At 50.7% G+C, this 17,693-nt stretch overlaps 1 protein-coding gene across 1 annotated transcript; it reads right to left on the reverse strand.

The window, feature by feature from the left end:
* Positions 1-620: 620 nt before the first annotated feature.
* Positions 621-9,321, reverse strand: LOC135817897 (uncharacterized). Its single transcript, XM_065331188.1, has 5 exons — positions 8,626-9,321; positions 6,022-6,225; positions 4,518-4,609; positions 2,683-4,093; positions 621-2,169 (listed from the first exon to the last, which is right to left on the reverse strand). The coding sequence occupies exons 1-5, from the start codon at positions 8,880-8,882 to the stop codon at positions 1,464-1,466; spliced, it is 2,670 nt and encodes an 889-aa protein (XP_065187260.1). The 5' UTR covers positions 8,883-9,321; the 3' UTR covers positions 621-1,463.
* Between the last annotated feature and the right edge of the window lie 8,372 nt (positions 9,322-17,693).

Consider the following 17,693-nt stretch of genomic DNA (forward strand, 5'->3'; position numbering starts at 1 on the left):
GGGCAGTCCCGACTTCTGATCCTGATCAAACTAACTTTCTCCTGCATGGTCTACTCACTTCGAAGTACATGAGTGTACAGTGCTGCTCAACAAGGCTCATAAATACAGCAGTACATGTACAACTGTTACCGGTAAAAATACAGTAGAAATAGAAGTACGGTAACATTCCAGCTAACTGTTACCAGTAGCCGCAGTACTCGCAATTGAAAGCAAAGTCCATAGATACCCGGCTTTACCTACACTTTTAAAACAGAATGGCACCAAACTCAGAAATAAATTTAAAATAGTCCCAAGAGCAAGTACCAGTGCCTGAAAAGCTGAGGTACAGTGCAGTCGCATTTTCCACCAGGAAAAATTTTTCACGGTTCGCGTGAGATTCGGTTTATCTATATAGAGGCCAAGTTTTCCAGGAAGCACTATAAATGAGCTCTGCGGCTAGTGTCACCTGCGGTATGCGGCTGGCTTGAAGCCACATGTTTGTTCGACGCCACCCCCTCTCTCTCACATGCGCACACATGTGTGTGTGTGTGTGTGTGTGTGTGTGTGTGAGAGAGAGAGAGAGAGAGAGAGAGAGTGCAGGGCGCGTGCACACACACACTCCACGTAGCAAGACCTCGGTGTAATGTGACGTTTGCCATGCCCTCATGACCCCGTCGAGACAACTACAATTGTAGTGTTGTCACCAGGAATTACATGAATGTCAGAAGTGCGGCAGAAGATTGCAATAGAGTGAATGTTCCAGAAGTGGAGAGTGGTTTGCAGCACAGTTACACACACACACACACACACACACACACACACACACACACACACACGCACACACATACACACGCGCGCACACACATACCACACACGCACACACATACACACACACACAAACAAACAATATCTTGTTGGGTGGAATAATTATCGTACTTGATGTTAGTTCAGGTATTGAATACCTTACTGGATAATAAGGCAGATTTCAAAGCTTCATCTTCCGCAAACAAACAAATAAAGTTAAACACACACACACACACGCACGCACGAACACACACACATATGTGCGTGCGCGTGCATACATTTCCCTTTTCAGGGTTTTAAGGAACTCAACACGCTGGAAATGTACGGGTGCAAAGCAGCAGCAGTAGCAGGAACACTGTAAAGCATAAGGATCCAGGTTGTTACGGGGAATGTATGAATGCACAGTCTCAATGGTAATTCTCATCAGAAGATCAGAATGTTCTCAAACTATAGCCTAGTATAGGAATTCAAGATGCAGAAGACTGCATGGCTTTTGCACTTTTGGGAGCAAGTGGACGGATCCAAACACGGACTGTACGCCGTTGAGCAGAGACTGGCGCTGGCAGCAGGCTTTCTGGAAGTTCAATGGGCGCGTGTCCAAATCAGTGCACAGAATCGATTCACGACTGCGTGTAGGACACCCGACTCTTTTGCCCACACTCCTCCACGCTGTCCTACTATCATACAAATATCGCTTCCATTTTCTCCATGAAACGCTTCGCGTACGGCTCGACGGGCATCACCGAAACGCCGGCCGGATCCTTGCGCCTCACGTGCACCTTGTAGAAGCGCTCGGCTCTCTTGTTCAGCGTGTACTTCTGAAAGATGTCGATGAGGCCTATGTAGCAAATACTCTGCTGCCGTTCAGGCACTGTCGCCGCAGCAGCCAACTGATCATTATGACCATACGAGTTGCTGGAGTCGACGTGCTCGACGGGCTCAGTTAACAGTCCGCCGGCAAAGGAACGATGTAGAGGCACAGGTGCCGGCGTCGACTCCATGTCAGAACGCTCGCCGCTTTCGTAAAATATCTTCTCTGGCTTGTAGCATGCTGAGCTTTCACCTATGGTGGTGGGTAGTAATCGGTCCTTGCCGTTCGATCGGGGTAGCGTCGGAGAGCTCTGGTAGCTACTCCCGTGTACCTGAGTTGTCGATGAACGCTCGTAAGAGGCGAGCATGGCGGACGGGTCGAGCGAGATGCGGTCGAGACTGGTCGGCGTGGTGCCGGCCCTGGCGCCGTGCATGCGCACTGACTTGTCGACGGGCAGCTCGGGCATGGCCACGGTGCTGTTGGTGCGCAGGCGCTGCTGCCGCCTCTGCTGCCGCTCCACCTCCTGCTGGACAACGCCGGGCGGTCTGGTCAGATGGTGCACCGCAACAAGCAGGCTGTACGGAGATGGGGGGAGTATTTGATCGCACGCGGACATAGGTACACACAGACACATACAGACACAGATGCACGGGCGCACACAGGCACAGAGAACCAGAAAGAACATTTCAGAACAAGTAAACGTCTGCCAGGAACTCATCCAAGCGCATCCTTTCCAACGCAAGCGAGAAGTAGCAAAGTTCATAAGCACAGATAATGCAACCTATTCAATTAAAAATGAAATCTTGACCACTGATCTCAAGCAAATCACAATAGAGTTTGTACGTTTATAGACTCTGTACAATACTATACAGGCTGTGGGAAATGCAACAACGTACAGATAATGCTACTGAGTACGGTACAGAACAAGTCCCCCTCCCCATGCACACACACACACACACACACACACACACACACACACGCACACACACACGCACAGGCTCTAAAAAGTGCACCGTGATCAGGAAGAATAGTGGTTGAAAAATGCCCCTAGAACGGCACCAGTAGCAGCAGTAGGGAGATAAGCGTACCTGTAATCCATGAGGCCAAACTGCTCCAGGAACTGTGTATCGTTGTACAGCTGTTCCAAAATCAAGCGCCGTCGTTCTGGGCCCACATGAAAACGCTTGCCCTGCAGGTCACAGTCTTTCCAGGTTGGTACGGATTCGGCACTGAAGTGCTCTGCATCCTTCTTGCTCTTGCTTTTGCTGTCGGACTTTCTGCTTGATCGATTCACCCAAGAGCCCTTCAGATCGTACTTCTCGTGGATGGGAATGCCTGGCGGTGTGTGGCATATGTTGCTCATCACGACAATCGGCACGGGGGTCTGTTCGGGGGACAGGCGCGTCTCGTGCAGGCCGAAGAAGTGAGGGAGAAACGACTGCCGGTATCTGTCCATGTGCCGGTGATACCGTGGCAGGATGTCGAGCAGGACATGCAGCTCGGAGCGCTGCAGCGTCTTGACCAGGTAGCGCTTGTCGCCGGTGAAGTAGAAGAACGACCCGCTGCTGCCGGTGCTGGACACTTCGTCCATGACCGTGCCATGGTTATTGGTCTTCTTCTTGAACGACTCGGCGTACTCGATGGGCGCGATGCCGCTCATGCTGCGAAGCTCAGTAAACATGGCCGGCGCGTAGTCGACAAAGTCCACCTCCAGGTGCTTGAGCGCCATGGGACAGGTGAGCCGCTTGCGCGTCACCGGCAGCTGCTGGTCGCCGGACTGGTGGTGGAAGCTGATTGTGCGCGCCGACGACGCCTGGCGCTGGCGGTGCCAGTCGATCGGCGCCATGTCCACGATACCCCAGGCAATGCAGCAGATCAGATCGTGACGCAGGACACTACTGATGCGCATCTCTTTGTTGCTCGCCGAGTCCGCAGCTCCGGTTGCTGACGACGGCTCGTGTTTCGCCAGGTCGTGCACGGTGGCGTAGCTGAACGTCTGATCCATCAGCGGCGATTGCTCCGTCTGTATCGTCATCTCTCTGCTCGATGCACAGCGGCCCACGCAGCAGCAGCAGAGGCACCGTGCCAGCTTTCGGTACCGGCGACTGTTGGATAGCCAGGCCACGAAGTCAACGATGCCACGGGAACCCTCGACGAGTGCGAACGGCAGACCAAGATGGTGAATTACAACATTGTCGTGGTAATGATCGCGCACGTACGTGTTCTGCAGAACCCAGAAGACTATACGCAGCGACCACTCGACGGAGAGCATAACGACGTAGACGAATAGCTGCGTGAGCAGTCGGCGACGTATGCCGCTGCTCGAGGCCAGTGCTCGGCGCAGTGTGATGGCCACGTACATGACAATGCCAACGGACAACAGGGAAAGGAATGCCGACCAGCCAAAGTAGAGGACGACCGGGTAGACGTATGTCTGTTTGGTGAAGCCGTCATCGTGGTGGCCCATGCTTATCCAGCAGAAGTCCAAGGCAGTTAGACCTGAGCGCACGACAAGCAACATGCAATCACATGAGAATACGCAATCCTGGTTTGATCACATGTACCGGCTTCCTGGGATAATGGTAAGCCACACGTAACGAGCATTTCTGAAGAAACAGGCCAAGACTGATCCTTGTGGCTAGTACCCGGACATGTATTTCATCAGATTCAGTACATACACAAACAAATACACCTGAATGTTGCATGTTGCATCCTGATAAGGAGATGCATCTTACTTAGAAGTGGACACCGGTGCAGCCATTACCCCAGAACACACAGCACGAGTCCAGACAGGATATCATTACATGTACATAAGCTCACTCAATCAACGGGGTGTACCCTAGTTCTTACTCAGCTCCAAGTAATTGAGCTGTTGAGGCAATAGAGTGGACGCAGGGGTGAGTAAGGATATGCTTTCACCTACCGTAGCTCTTTGTCAACATGAGTGCCACTGCCAGCGCGGCGCAAATCAGGTAGACAAGCGGATAGTAGATGTGTCGGTACCACGTGTACGGCCTATCCATGGCATGGATGAAATGCAGACACGCACGCACACATACATAAACACACACACACACACACACACACACACATACATACATAAACGTGCACATACATAAACATACATACATAAACACACACGCAGTGACACACACACACACAGTGACACACACACACACACACACCAGGCCCGTCGCACCGACTTTGGAGGTGGGGCGGCTGTGGAAGGGGGGTGCGTGGGTCGTCCCCCGTAAAAAAATTCAAAAATTGAAACCAATTGCAAGCATTTCCGGGCTTTTGGTGCCATTTCAGTGCAACTACAATGAAAGACTTTTGATTCTGCAACAAACCAAGAAGACGCTACGATCGGGGACATGGGTTCTTCATTATCCTCCCCCGGGAAAAAATTCAAAATTTGAAGCCAATTTGCAAGCATTTCCAGGCATTTGGTGCCATTTCAGTGTGTTGTAGTGCAATGAAAGACTTTTTTGATTCTGCAATAAACCACGATCGGGGACAAGGATTCTTCATTATTTGCCACATTTGGGCTGAGCTGCGATCATGGAGTGTGCTCAAAAAAAAAAAAAACGGCCGAAAAAGTGGGGCGGCCTCAGCCGCCCCAGCCGCCCCAGCTGTGACGGCCTTGCACACACACACACACACACACACACACACACACACACACACACACACACACACACACACACACACACACACACACACACACACACACACACACACACACACATACACACACACACACACACATACAAACACACACACACGCGCTTGCGAAGAAACCACCATACAAAGCAGACACTTTGTTGGCATACATCTGCTATACTCCAGTATGCAGGGTGGATACTAGGCTATCAACAACTCTACATGGGCGACAAGTGGGAACAGAACCTAACCGTCTTATTCTCTCCGGCCCTTTCATACATAGGGATGGACACACACTTCCTCTGCTATCACTCACTGTGACTGAAGAGTGAAGTCGCCAACACAATTTCATACTTTGTGTAGTGTGACACATGCACATGATCTGTTCAGAAGGGAATACAGTTTAGGGGCTGAAATGTTGCGGTGTGCCACAGTGGTCATAACCAGGACAACTGGATCAGTTTCACCAGGAAATGGGGAAGTACAAAATGTGGCTCCGCACTGCTGAAGCATGAAAGCATTACGTACAGTCAGCTTCGCTAATAACGACTGCGGACATAACGGCAATTCGCGGATAACCACAGAATTTCCATGCCTAGAGCAAAGTCCCATCTAATTGTAATACATATGAGACTTCGGGTATCAGGACACTTCGCAAATAAGGACACTTTTCTGATGCCCCGCCGAGTGTCGTTATACGCAAAGTGGACTGTAGATAAAAAGCCTTGGCTTCAATAAGAGAGTTTGAAAGAATGAATGCTGACCTGAACGGGTTGCGTATGATTAGCAGCAGGTCTAGACTAATGATGAAGTACCAGGCCGTCGAGGCGCTGACGGCAAACTGGTAGACCAGGCTGATCCACTCGCACGAGTGGTTATCGGCGTCCGGATGTACGTCGCTGCTAGGTGTAATGCCCAGGGCATAGCTGATGATGTGGCATGCCATCATTACTCCGTCCATAATGGTTCTATATCGACGTGCATGGAATTCAAAGGAACACAAAGCAATCGCTGGACCTGTGAAACATGTCATGGTCAGTTCGGGTTCCGATTTTGGAAGGAACGGGGCCGTAACTCTCCCGCCCTCCCGACATTGTGCCCACCCCTTCGCCTCGTACCGTATTTCCGCAAATAAAAGGCCGTCCTCGTATACAACGCCTTCCTCGTATACAAGGCCGGGGCAGGGGGTGATTGAAAAAATAAAAGACCGTCTCCGATTAGAAGACCGGGCCTACTAAATGAGTCTTTGTCTTGTGTTAAAAATAGAAGACCGTGCTCAAACTGTGGGAAAAAATAGAAGACTGTGCTCAAACTGTGTAGAAGAAAATGGAAGAACGGGGGTAAAACTGTGTGGCGAGAAATAGAAGACCGGGGTCAAACTGGGTTGAAAGAATAAAAGACCGTCCTCGTATACAAGACCGTCCTCGATTATAAGGCCGGGTTAGGACGAGGTTGAAAAAATAGTAGACCGGCCTACTATTTGTGGAAATACGGTATGCTATTTATTATGAGAATTTACGACCCAGACAGAGATGTAGCCACATGTAGTCCACCTGTAGACAGGGGGGAGATAGCATATTCATGTTTACGATGACCAAACATACGCATGTTCATGCTGAACCTAAGTGGAAGATTGGGGGGGGGGGGGGGGAGATATGCCTCCCCCTCTCCTCCCACAGGCTCCACCCCTGCCTGAGGCGACAGAGCTCACCCTGCAGGTGGGGGGGGGGCATCTGGGACCAGGGAGAATGCATCTTGGAATGGCAAGGGGGTATTTTGGACTAGGAAGGGGCATCTTGGGCCAGGGAGGAGGGGGGGGGGGCAAACTGAGACAAACTCATTTGAACCGAAGTTTGTGTTCTTCAGGTGCTGTGTGCGCTGAACCCGAGACCCTTGGCTTGGTTGCCTGGGCTAGTAGTAGACCTGCACCGCACCTCACCAGCACAGGCCATGTAATGCCCACACACTCATTGTTACAGGGGCGTTGGACACCGTACGGTCAGCACGGTATTGACCATACCAATTTTGGCCCAATCACCCCATGAATCAATAATTCTAAATTCTAATACACTGATCTGGGCCTAGATTCCAAACATTTCGGCTCAGCCACCCTTCCCCACTAGTAAATTGTACTTCAGATGGCTGACTGTACCACACGAAAATACTGTCGTGGACATGGAAATCCGGTCACACGTCTAGCGGCCCCTGGGCGCTGGCCATACAGCCGTGGATAAGCGGTGCACACATGCATTTATGCGCTGCAGCACGCTGGTCGCATCGGATCAACATGTGCACTGCACGCAGCGTTCTGTAAGAGCTGAGGGCGCCAGCCCCGGTCAATCCACTGGATTTCCATGTCCGCTACAGTACCTTCTGACGCCCCTGTGTTGTACTGTTGTCCTGTTTTTGTTTGGGTTCCCCTCTTTCTGTAGGTATGTGCACTGCAATCAAAAGGCTAAGTATCAGTTTACGCAGTAATGCTATCGTGGTCGTCACCTGGCGTACAGCTCTGTGGATGGTTGTGTCACCATAATTATGATATGAGTAGTACCTTGAAGATGGGACTACACACTGGGGCCATAGCACCGCGATTTCAGGTGGTCCGGCTAAATAGGATACTCGACAGGAGATGAACAGTTTTGATGGGAAAGCCCCGTTTTGCACGAACTGGGCCGGTGAACCTTTCGAAATAACTTATAAGGTCCGACTATGGCCAGACGGCCGGACCGGGTGCTACGGGCCTGCTACATACACAGGTGACACACACACACACACACACACACACACACACACACACACACACACACACACACACACACACCTCAGACCTCAGACATGCCCATCGCGGAAGCGATGATAGCGAACAGCTATGTTAGACATAGCAACTTGTGCTGGGATTACACCATTCAACAGCTTGCAAGGCTGATGAATTGACCGCCACTATTTTTAGCCTGGTATCCACCACACAGCTGTTTGAAGTGACTTTTTCTGGCCAGTGAATCCCTATTTTTCATTTTTTTCCATTTTTTTCTTTTTTCTTTTTTGTCTACACACACACACCACACCACATACTCCGGCATACACTGGCTGTTGGTAACCACCCAGGAGAATGAAAGAAAAGTCAGGAAGAGTCCGAGAAAGAGAAGAAAGACGTGTGCGACCATAATCGTCGGGAATTGAACCCGCACTCTCTCGATTGGAAATCGACTGCACATACCACTGCACCATATGGGACACACACACACACACACACACACACACACACACACACACACACACACACACACACACACACACACACACACACACATGCACACACGCACACACCACACACGCACAATGTCTGACTCTGCGCGAGCGTTCTTTACCTATTGAGAAGTAGCTCATCGGGATGCCGTCGCCACTGGGGCTTGCAGCAGTATATTATCACCACTGCCAGTGCACAGCACAGCGACACCAGGCTGCACACGAAGAAGTAGAGACGCAGGCGCGGATCAAACTGTACGGCCAGCTGCGTCATGTTTGCGCTGGTGACGCTGTTGAGCGGAACTGCCGTCCAGTGGCCACCTACATCAGCCATCTCCATTGAACTGACTGTACTACTACTACTAGTCATACTAGTCATGGCTGACCTATTCCTGTTCCTGTGGTGGTCCGGTATAACTGGCTGGGCAGTCCACTTCCGTCAGGGCTAGGGGCGAGTAGTTTATCTCCCTGCCTCGGGTACTCCTCTCAACGACGCGCTTCCATCATGTGACTGAGCAGCCACCATCACTGATCACTGACCGTGGCGGCGCTGATAGCGTCAGTGTGGGTACTATACTAGCAGCTATTGTTTTTGAATTACTCACTCTCCGAAAATGTGCAGAAATAATTATCGCCGGCAGATTACAATGACTCTCTACCTCCGCGTGTGTTCCTGCTGAAGCAGACACCCCGGAAGCAGTCCAGGGTCCCTAACCAGTAACTTTGCTATCAAGGCTTGGGACCAACAATCGGATGAATCCAGAGTCAGTGGATTTACTTTTCCGACAACTCTCACTCTCAGCCCTTCCGACCTATGCATGAATCGCCACAGAGTCGCCAGGCAAGTAGATAACCATGATAACAGTTGGCTGTTTCGTGCAAGGTTCCGTGCATGCTCTCGACTCCAGCAAAATGAAAACTGACACGGTTCCACTGTACTGTGTGACACTGACTGACATAATTATGCATGCACAGCTAGTGACAGGCTGACACTTGACCATGTTGACAGGCCATCCTTGCCTCCAAAAAAATGCATGCGCTAGGCTACGTAGATCTACTACTCCTAGCAGTAGTCAGTGTAGTACTGTATGCCCAGTGGGCGCACTGTACTTCATAGACTAGTCATACATGTACATGAACACGTCGTTGGGCTGATCATGCTGATCTGATCTGGTCATATCTTTCAAGGCCAAGGCAAAAAGGGTTTGGCTGGTGGCCTGGAAACCTGAATCTGATCAGTGTCTCGATCCGGAGGTTGTTACATAAATTTCCCATCCGGAGTTATTGCAGCTGTCAGTGTCCCGACTTACAGTTACACCGAACGCCACGTCTACAAGAACCAAACTGAGCCAAGACGAAGGATAGCTACGCTTGCGCTACCAAGGCAAGAGAAGAATCAGTGAGCAGACTCAAGAGCAAGACCCCCCCCCCCCCCTCTATGCCTAGTTGCAACGCTGATGCCGAGAGGCGTTGGTCGGTTGCTGCTCCCAGCACATCTAAATCGGCACGTTGTCCCGACACTGGGCTGCAGCTCCTGTGTTTTGTCCTTTTCCACGACTACAATTATAGACCTTGTTTCTTTTTGTTCTCCTGATGTTTTCGGTTTCCAGTACATGATGGTTGCTCAATCTCCGGACAGTACAGTTACGGTTTCGACCTTTCACCTGGCCCCAACCCGATGCATGCATGTGGTATGGAATCTGCTGAGCTGAGGACTTGGCGCTGGTGTCGAAAGGTCACCTCTGTCTGAGTGATGTTCTGCGGATTCAATGCTACAGTACAAGTCCACAGTCAGTACTGTAGATCTACATGATCTGACAAACTAACTAACTTTCATGATCATAGTCTTTACTGAGCTGCTGAGTGCATGAAAAAGCAACACGAATGTCACTGTCACTGGCTACAATCATAATAATAATTATTATTATTATGCATTGTACAAGCAAGAATACCCCCCCCCCCCCCCATACAAGTCGATCTGTATGCATAATGTGCCTGGTTGTCAGTTGTTGAGGCTGGTTCCACACCTACAAATTCAATGTACCTCAGTAGTACAATGGCAATGAAGCAATGGCAATGGTTATCAGGTTTACTTGGCCTGGCCTTTTGCCCTACTGCATGCTGCTTGCACACACTACCACTGACTCCGGGAAAGATGATAGGGCACAGGGAACTCCCCTACTTTACTACAGTACATTCTGGCATCCGGGCTGATCTAATCATGCATGAACAGGACCATAGTTATGGATGCTTGTACTGAAACATGCATAACCACAGCATTACCATGAACAAGAGAGGTTCCCACCGGTGCACCACAGCATGCATCATGCAATGCATGATTGTGTAGATCTACACACCGGTACTACACTCTACTGAGTAGATCTACAGACTGTCACTCAGTCAGTGGCTCAGTGCTGGCCAAAGAAATCCAACCTCCTGAATAGAATAGCGCCCGCCGCCTACTTTGTTCATTAGGTTGGCTGCTCGAGGAACGAGCTAGCTGCAAGTGCAAGCCGTCAACCGCACAGTGCTAGTACTAGCAACGCATGTCTGTTGTGTTAGGATTTTAATAGCGGAAATAACAGTTAGTCATGATACAGCCTTCACAGTAGATCTACAGGCATTGTATCACAGATGATGTGAATCTTCAGAAAGTGTGACTTTGTGAGTGTGAGGGGGCAAGATGAAGGATGGCTTGCCTGTGTGTGTGGAAACACTCTGCTGCCATCAGAGTCACAGTCTGCTTATGAAGTTAGTTATGGCGTCCAATCACCAGTACATCTACACTGGATCATGGAACTGCTTGTTACTGGAAGAGTTATCATTCCCTTGTTGTGATACACTTACAGCATACAGAGTCAGTCTGTCACACCCACCGTGTCAGTGAGTGGGACTGGAGTCACTGTTGGTGTCAGTACGCCTGTCAGTCACCCATTGTCCTCGCCAACTCTGAGTCTGAGCTCAGCATGCAGGCTCGGTCTTCTATTCCTCGAGGGCGTTCACCACCAAGCCTCTGCTCTAGTGTGAACCAGTCGTTGCTGGTGCACCGGTGGTGCGCAGGTACCTCACACATGTAGATCTACCATGCGAACTGTCGAAATGATCTGATACTACAGTAGTGATATCGCTATGAACAGAGCACGCGCGGGAACGAGGGGCATGTGAAAACTGGAGCAGTGGAGGCAGAGTCAGTGACGTGCGTGACTGGAGACGGTCTGTTGTGAAGTGTGTATTGTGTAGTGCCTGAACACTTTTATGCTGCACAGTAATCGGTCCTCCACCATTTCCTCATTCCCCATCAGTGACTGTGTGTTTCGAAGCTTCCACAGTCCCAGCAGTCTCAGTGCTTACTTGCAAATACAGCAGAACGCTTTTCGCTGCGCAGATCTGGTCGCTTGCCTAAAAACCTTCGTCCATCAGCTTGAATCGCGGTGCACTGGTGGAGCCTACACACGAGCGAGGTGCTGTGTGGAAGATCTCTGGGCGCAGCCACGACTAGGGTCAGGACGCTAAAGAAAATAAAGGAAGAGAGTGGAGATACGTTGAGGAATTCTACGAACATGCCGACCAGCGGGCAGCTCCGTCATGACCGATACAGTAAGAAGAGCACGAATCCCCTGGAAACTGTATGGCTGCCAGACTGGCCTGACTGGCGGAGTGGCTACAATTTCTTCCAGCCCAGGCGCGAGCACAGCTGTCATCGGGCCGAGGCACCGCCGGGCAAGGAAACTCGGCCGGTCGTCTTGTTTCCGCGAATTGCCAAAGCGGATGTGATGCGCGTCGCCCCGGAGGAAGCCAGAGAGTACGCGAACGCCGTCGCAAGACTCCGAGGAGGTCACTGGTCGACGTCGGCTAGGTCACCCGTGACCTATCACAATCCTCCCGATCCAGCAAAGACCAAACCGCCCACAGCGGCGTGCTTGGTGAAACCCACTAGCAATGGTGTGCTCTCAGCGAAGCAGAAAGAAGAGACGGGCAAGAAACGAGTACGCTTCGACAATTTCGACGAGGCCAAAGCAGAGTGGATGATGGAGAAGCTGGCGTCTCCGTCGATCGGTCGGCAGAAGCTACGCACTCGCAAGCCAACACCACCAGCATCGCTTACTGCTGGTGCCAATAGTGAGATAATCGGCGTGACCGGCAGAAAGCCTGTCATGAAAGCTTGGCCAAAGCCACCAGGAGTGCCTGCGGAGTACACGGCACCAATGTTTGAGCACGACGCGTACCTGCACACACCCCAGACAATCCACGTCATCTACCCGGACAGCGATGTGGCCATCTACAGGAACCGCCGGGAAGCGGACAAGTACAAGAGGACATGTGCGGTGGAAGGTTTCCCGGTCGTGGGACAGGCACATTACGAGAACTTGCGACCCGAAGATCGGATTACCCGGTCTCCAGAACCGTCGAATCCCGAACCGCAGGAGCTAATGGCCTCCAAGGAGGCCTACATGCAGACAAGCCGTGGCTATTTCCTATTCCGAGAGAGCAACTTTAGGAAAGCCAAGAACGGACTGATTCCAACCGACCTCACCAAGTGGCGCTATCTGTGAGCGACGGTGGATTTCAAGGCAGGTCACGTGTACCTCCATAGTTCTGGCGCCGTGTCACACTGGTACAGTCGCTGAGAATGCGTAATCTAGCAACGCCACTCGGTTTTACCCCCTGTCATCTAAACAAGGCAGAGATCACATTGAAAACGAAGGCTTTAGTGTGCCGTTCACAGGGAAATGATGTGGACAATGATTGAAGTCGACCTGGGCTATGCCCACTTGGAGCGACAGAACTGCACATGACTGTCATAGCTGCCAAACTTCTTGAGACGATGTCTGTTCATTCAATGTTGGATACGGTCTTTTTATCGGTCACTGAACATGTGTGCCAAACATGACAAATAAGGTGGTGAACACACAAGAATGATTATAGATGTTCAAGAAAACCTTGCACGCGACATTGACATTCATGCAGCCGTGAACGTGACGTTATGCGTATAGTCGACTCTCCGTCTTCTCACCCACCACACAGCTGATAGTTGTGTTCAGTATGCAATTCATCATTGTCGTGCTAGCTGCGTACATGTCAAGTGTTTCTGTTGCGGCATGCCGCCGCCGCGACTGCATGGGTGTGCGTGGTGCAGGCCAATGCCGATTGTTACCCGGTTGGCCTTTTAATTTTTTTGTTTCCTGTCTCACAGCCTGTCTCAAGTGGCTCGTTGCTATCTCTCTGGACTCATTCTCAGTTGATCTGTCAGTTTGATTATTTGCAAGCAGTATCATCTGTTGCCTGGTTGTATAATTTTTGCCCAATTGCTAAATATACAGGGTAGGAGTTGCTGTCCGGAGTGGGGGAGTGATAGATAAAGTCAAGATATTGCCCCCCCCCCCCCCCCCTGTACTGTGCACGTCTGTAACTGGTCTCCGACTGTGGAAGCTCACATCACTGTGTGGTCCACCACTGCTGTCCAAGGGTCCAGTGCTCCACCACCACTCTTTGTTGGCTGCAAACACTCACCCTGGATGCTTACCAGAACACCTTTAATACACATGAGATGCGAGGTTTTGCTGTCAGGGCATCCTGTTGCAGATCAATACTGAATGTGGAGAAGCATACGGATTGGGGGTTCTCTGATCCTCTTGACTGCACACTGGTGTATGGAGGGCTCCACATTCCGGCAGGGAGTAGCAAAATACCTGCACTTTACTACTCCATGATTCTGAACAACAATATGCATGTTTGCAATTTTCTTTTCACTCTAAAGTCTTAAGGCAGGCGCCTGATAGCAAGAGAACTGATGCTATACCTATCACCATAGAGTTAATTGGGTCTGGATGCCTATACTATAGCATACACCACAATGTGACCACATACCTGTGGTGGTAACACGACCATAGCATTTGGTTACATCACGTGGCCGATGTCACTGGCTGGAAATAGCATTTTATGTGTCATGTGAACTGCTATTTAGGGAGCTGAGGCACCCACTCATAGGAACTAATCAGGTTTGGTACAATACGCCATGTAACCAAGGAATACACTGACTGGTCACACTCATCCATCAATCATGCATGCACCAATGAGTCCTACACATACCAGTTCGTGTAGGGCACCCTGACTTGCACTACTGCTACAGCTTCAAGCAGGGAGTAGTACAATACTGTATTGTACTACTCCCTGGCTTCAAGTGCAGCCAACTGAAAACATTCATGGGAAGAAAAAGACAGATCGTTGAGCTCCGAAAACCTGCACTGTTTTTAATCGATGTGGGTTTACGAACAATGTGATGTGTAACATCAGGCCAAAAAAGCTAATTCCATCTTTTTCTGGCACTCAAAATGATCAGGACGAACTGAAAAGCCATTCTGCAGTGCATAGGTTTATGGTTTGCCAAACACTTCGTTGAAGGAAAAGTCCAGCGTGTCCTGAATAGTCAAGAAAACCCAACGCCCATCTTTCTTTCTTTTTTCTTGCAAAGGGACTGTAGGTAAATGGGCCTACAACTTCCATGCATGCCATGAGGCGCAAGCATTTCCGACACGTGAAGCCCAGCATTACAAGTCTAGCAAAAAACAAGCAACCACCAGATCACACGGAATGGTTGCGAGAATACCGTAAAAGTCCGTAAATAAGTACCTGCCTGAAATAAATACCCCCTTCATCCTATTGACTGTGCATGTGTCTGTTGAAGTCAAGTTCAGCCCGATAACCATACTGCCCGAAATAAGTACCGGTATGGTTCGCACATGCAGCGCTTAGCATGTACATCTACATGAAAATGACTTCTCCACTACACACACACGTCAGGTCCGAAAGTTAGTTCGTGCCCGAAAGTTAGTACGGGTACGACCACTAAATTCGAAAGTAAGTACGTACTTATTTACGGACTTTTACGGTAGCACTAAAAACATCTCAGGGAGGCAGCGACCCGCGCCACCATCAGTTCAGTGGTACATGTAGTCAACAATGTACAGCTAAGGAAGGGTGACCAGCGCCCGCCCGCTTACAGAAAATCATTTCTCCAGTTCCTCTTCTCTTTCCCGACGCACACGCAGCTCTTCCTGCACTGCATCGCGCAGCGTGTCGCGTAGGAACGCACCCTTGTCCTCGGCCGCCCACCATTGACCAGTTTGAATCGGGGCTGTCACCCAGCCCGCTGCCTCGTAGCAGCGCAGTTCAACGTCCAGCTGCCGCCGAATGGAAAATCCGCGAGCGGGCTCACCGTCATCTTGAGTGTCCTGCTGTCCATTTTCTTCATTACCATCCTCTTGAGAACTCTGTTCATTAGGATGCGCAGTAGCTTTTCCACTGTTGTAGTGAACCATAATATACTCCTCGGGGGTGGAGAACCGCAGAACAACCGGGTACATTCCGCTCATGGCCAGGCGTTCAGGGTCAACTTCAATCTCGGCTCCGACAGCGTTCCAGTCGGATGGCACGCCATTCTCATCAACGAGCACGGCAAACGGTACTTTCAGCCAACCACCAATGGGTACATTACGCTGCACCATCTGGTCACCAATCATGCTCACAATGTCCCTTTGGAACTCTCGTACCAACGGCGGCACAGTTTCCAGTCGCTTCTTAACCAATGACGCCAGCGTGTCTTCCACTTCCTCGGCCAGTACTGTGAGGTGCTGGTGACCGGCAAGCTCGTTGAGCCAGAACAGAGAGCAGCACGACATCTCAGGCAGGGCGACCACGACCTCTTCACTGCAGTGCTTGATCATGCCTTCCCAGAACTTGTCCGGTATGAGGCCCTGCTGCCCAGCGCAGCTCGAGCAGAACTGGATTAGATTACCGAAGTCCAGGCCTCCGAGGGGAATGATGCGGAAGAATGGCTCCAGCACAGAGTCATCCAGCGCATGCAGCTCGGATAACGCACTCAGCAAGCGCAGTGTGCCGCGCGCATTGTTCTTGGCAACCAAATCGGCGCTGCCGGCCAGATAGCGGCAAACGGTCTTGCTCCACTTGGGCACGTTCACGCCGATGTGTGCCAGGCTGATGAACAGCGTAACAATCTCGTCGAATTGCCCGGCCACCTCATGCAGGCCCAGAACTCGCCGGTGGTTGTTCAGCACTGTGTAGTTGCGCTCCTCGTAAGCTTGCTGAAAGTGGCTGAGCGCGTACACCACACGTGATAAGCTACTCAGAGGCCAGAGCGGCGTGATCTTGATCTGCTCGACCAGCTTAACATCGGAGCCATCAAAGAAGCATTTGTACTGTATGCAGAAGAGTATGAGAGTGGAGATAGACTCGGAATCAAACTTGTTAGCAATTAGCTTGATACGCAGGCCCATATCAGCAAAGAACACGGGCGGTACATACTCAGTGAGGCGCTCGCAGTATAGGAATGCTTGAGCAATGCACACGATGGCGCGGGGCGACAGCTTGCTCGGGTCTACAGTCTTCAGGAACATCTCCGCCAGTCGTGCTATTCTGGTGTCCTTCATGCCATCACAGTAAGCTAGATACTGGAGCACCGCGTACTCAGGGCCTTCCCAATCCTTCGTGGCCAGCAACACCTGAGAGAAGATTGCCGGCTTGTCAACACGGTGGCGACATGCATGCAGTGCCTCAGTCAGCAGACCCACTGCCTCCATGCTCATTGTTGTAGCTGTCATTCTGTGAAAGCACTCCTGATCAAAGATCTTCACCAAGTCAGGGTAGTGCCACTTTATCGGCCGACGCGACAACAGGGCGAAAGCAACAGCAAACTGCTCATTGTCAGATTTCTCCAATTTCTTGGCCAGCTCCTCCACTACCGACGGCAGGAAATCATCCAGTGCCGGGCTGACATTGTTCACTGTAACGCCCAGGATCTGGTTGATATCGTCCATGCTAGCTTCAGGTAATTTCCCCTTCCATTTCTCAACGACTGCTGTCAGATCGACAGTGTCTTCCTGAGACTGAACGATTTCTGTGTATGGGCACCTAGTAAAAGATGTTGTGGACAGCCATCGTTGGCATCCCCCCGAGGAGAATAGTCGACTAACCCGCCACATTCTTCATCTCCTTACAGCATTTCTTACTCAATTCATTTTCATCGGCATTCGATATTCCATCAAAATTAATTGCAAAATAAATATTCAATGCGGAAAATAATTTTACACTGTTGTTATGACAATGTGCAGGGAAAATGGCTGTGAATCATGAATGCGATCGATCGAGTGGCCGTCGGCCTTGCGAGCTTTCC

This window comes from Sycon ciliatum, chromosome 5 (genome assembly GCF_964019385.1).
Source record: "Sycon ciliatum chromosome 5, ocSycCili1.1, whole genome shotgun sequence".
NCBI classification, from domain to species: domain Eukaryota; kingdom Metazoa; phylum Porifera; class Calcarea; order Leucosolenida; family Sycettidae; genus Sycon; species Sycon ciliatum.

Coding starts and splice junctions, on each gene's coding strand:
- LOC135817897 (XM_065331188.1), bottom strand. CDS start 8,882: ATGACTAGTATGACTAGTAGTAGTAGTACAGTCAGTTCAATGGAGATG. Junction 4,094..4,517: donor CATGTTGACAAAGAGCTACG/GTAGGTGAAAGC, acceptor TCGTGCGCTCAG/GTCTAACTGCCTTGGACTTC. Junction 2,170..2,682: donor TTTGGCCTCATGGATTACAG/GTACGCTTATCT, acceptor ATCTCCGTACAG/CCTGCTTGTTGCGGTGCACC.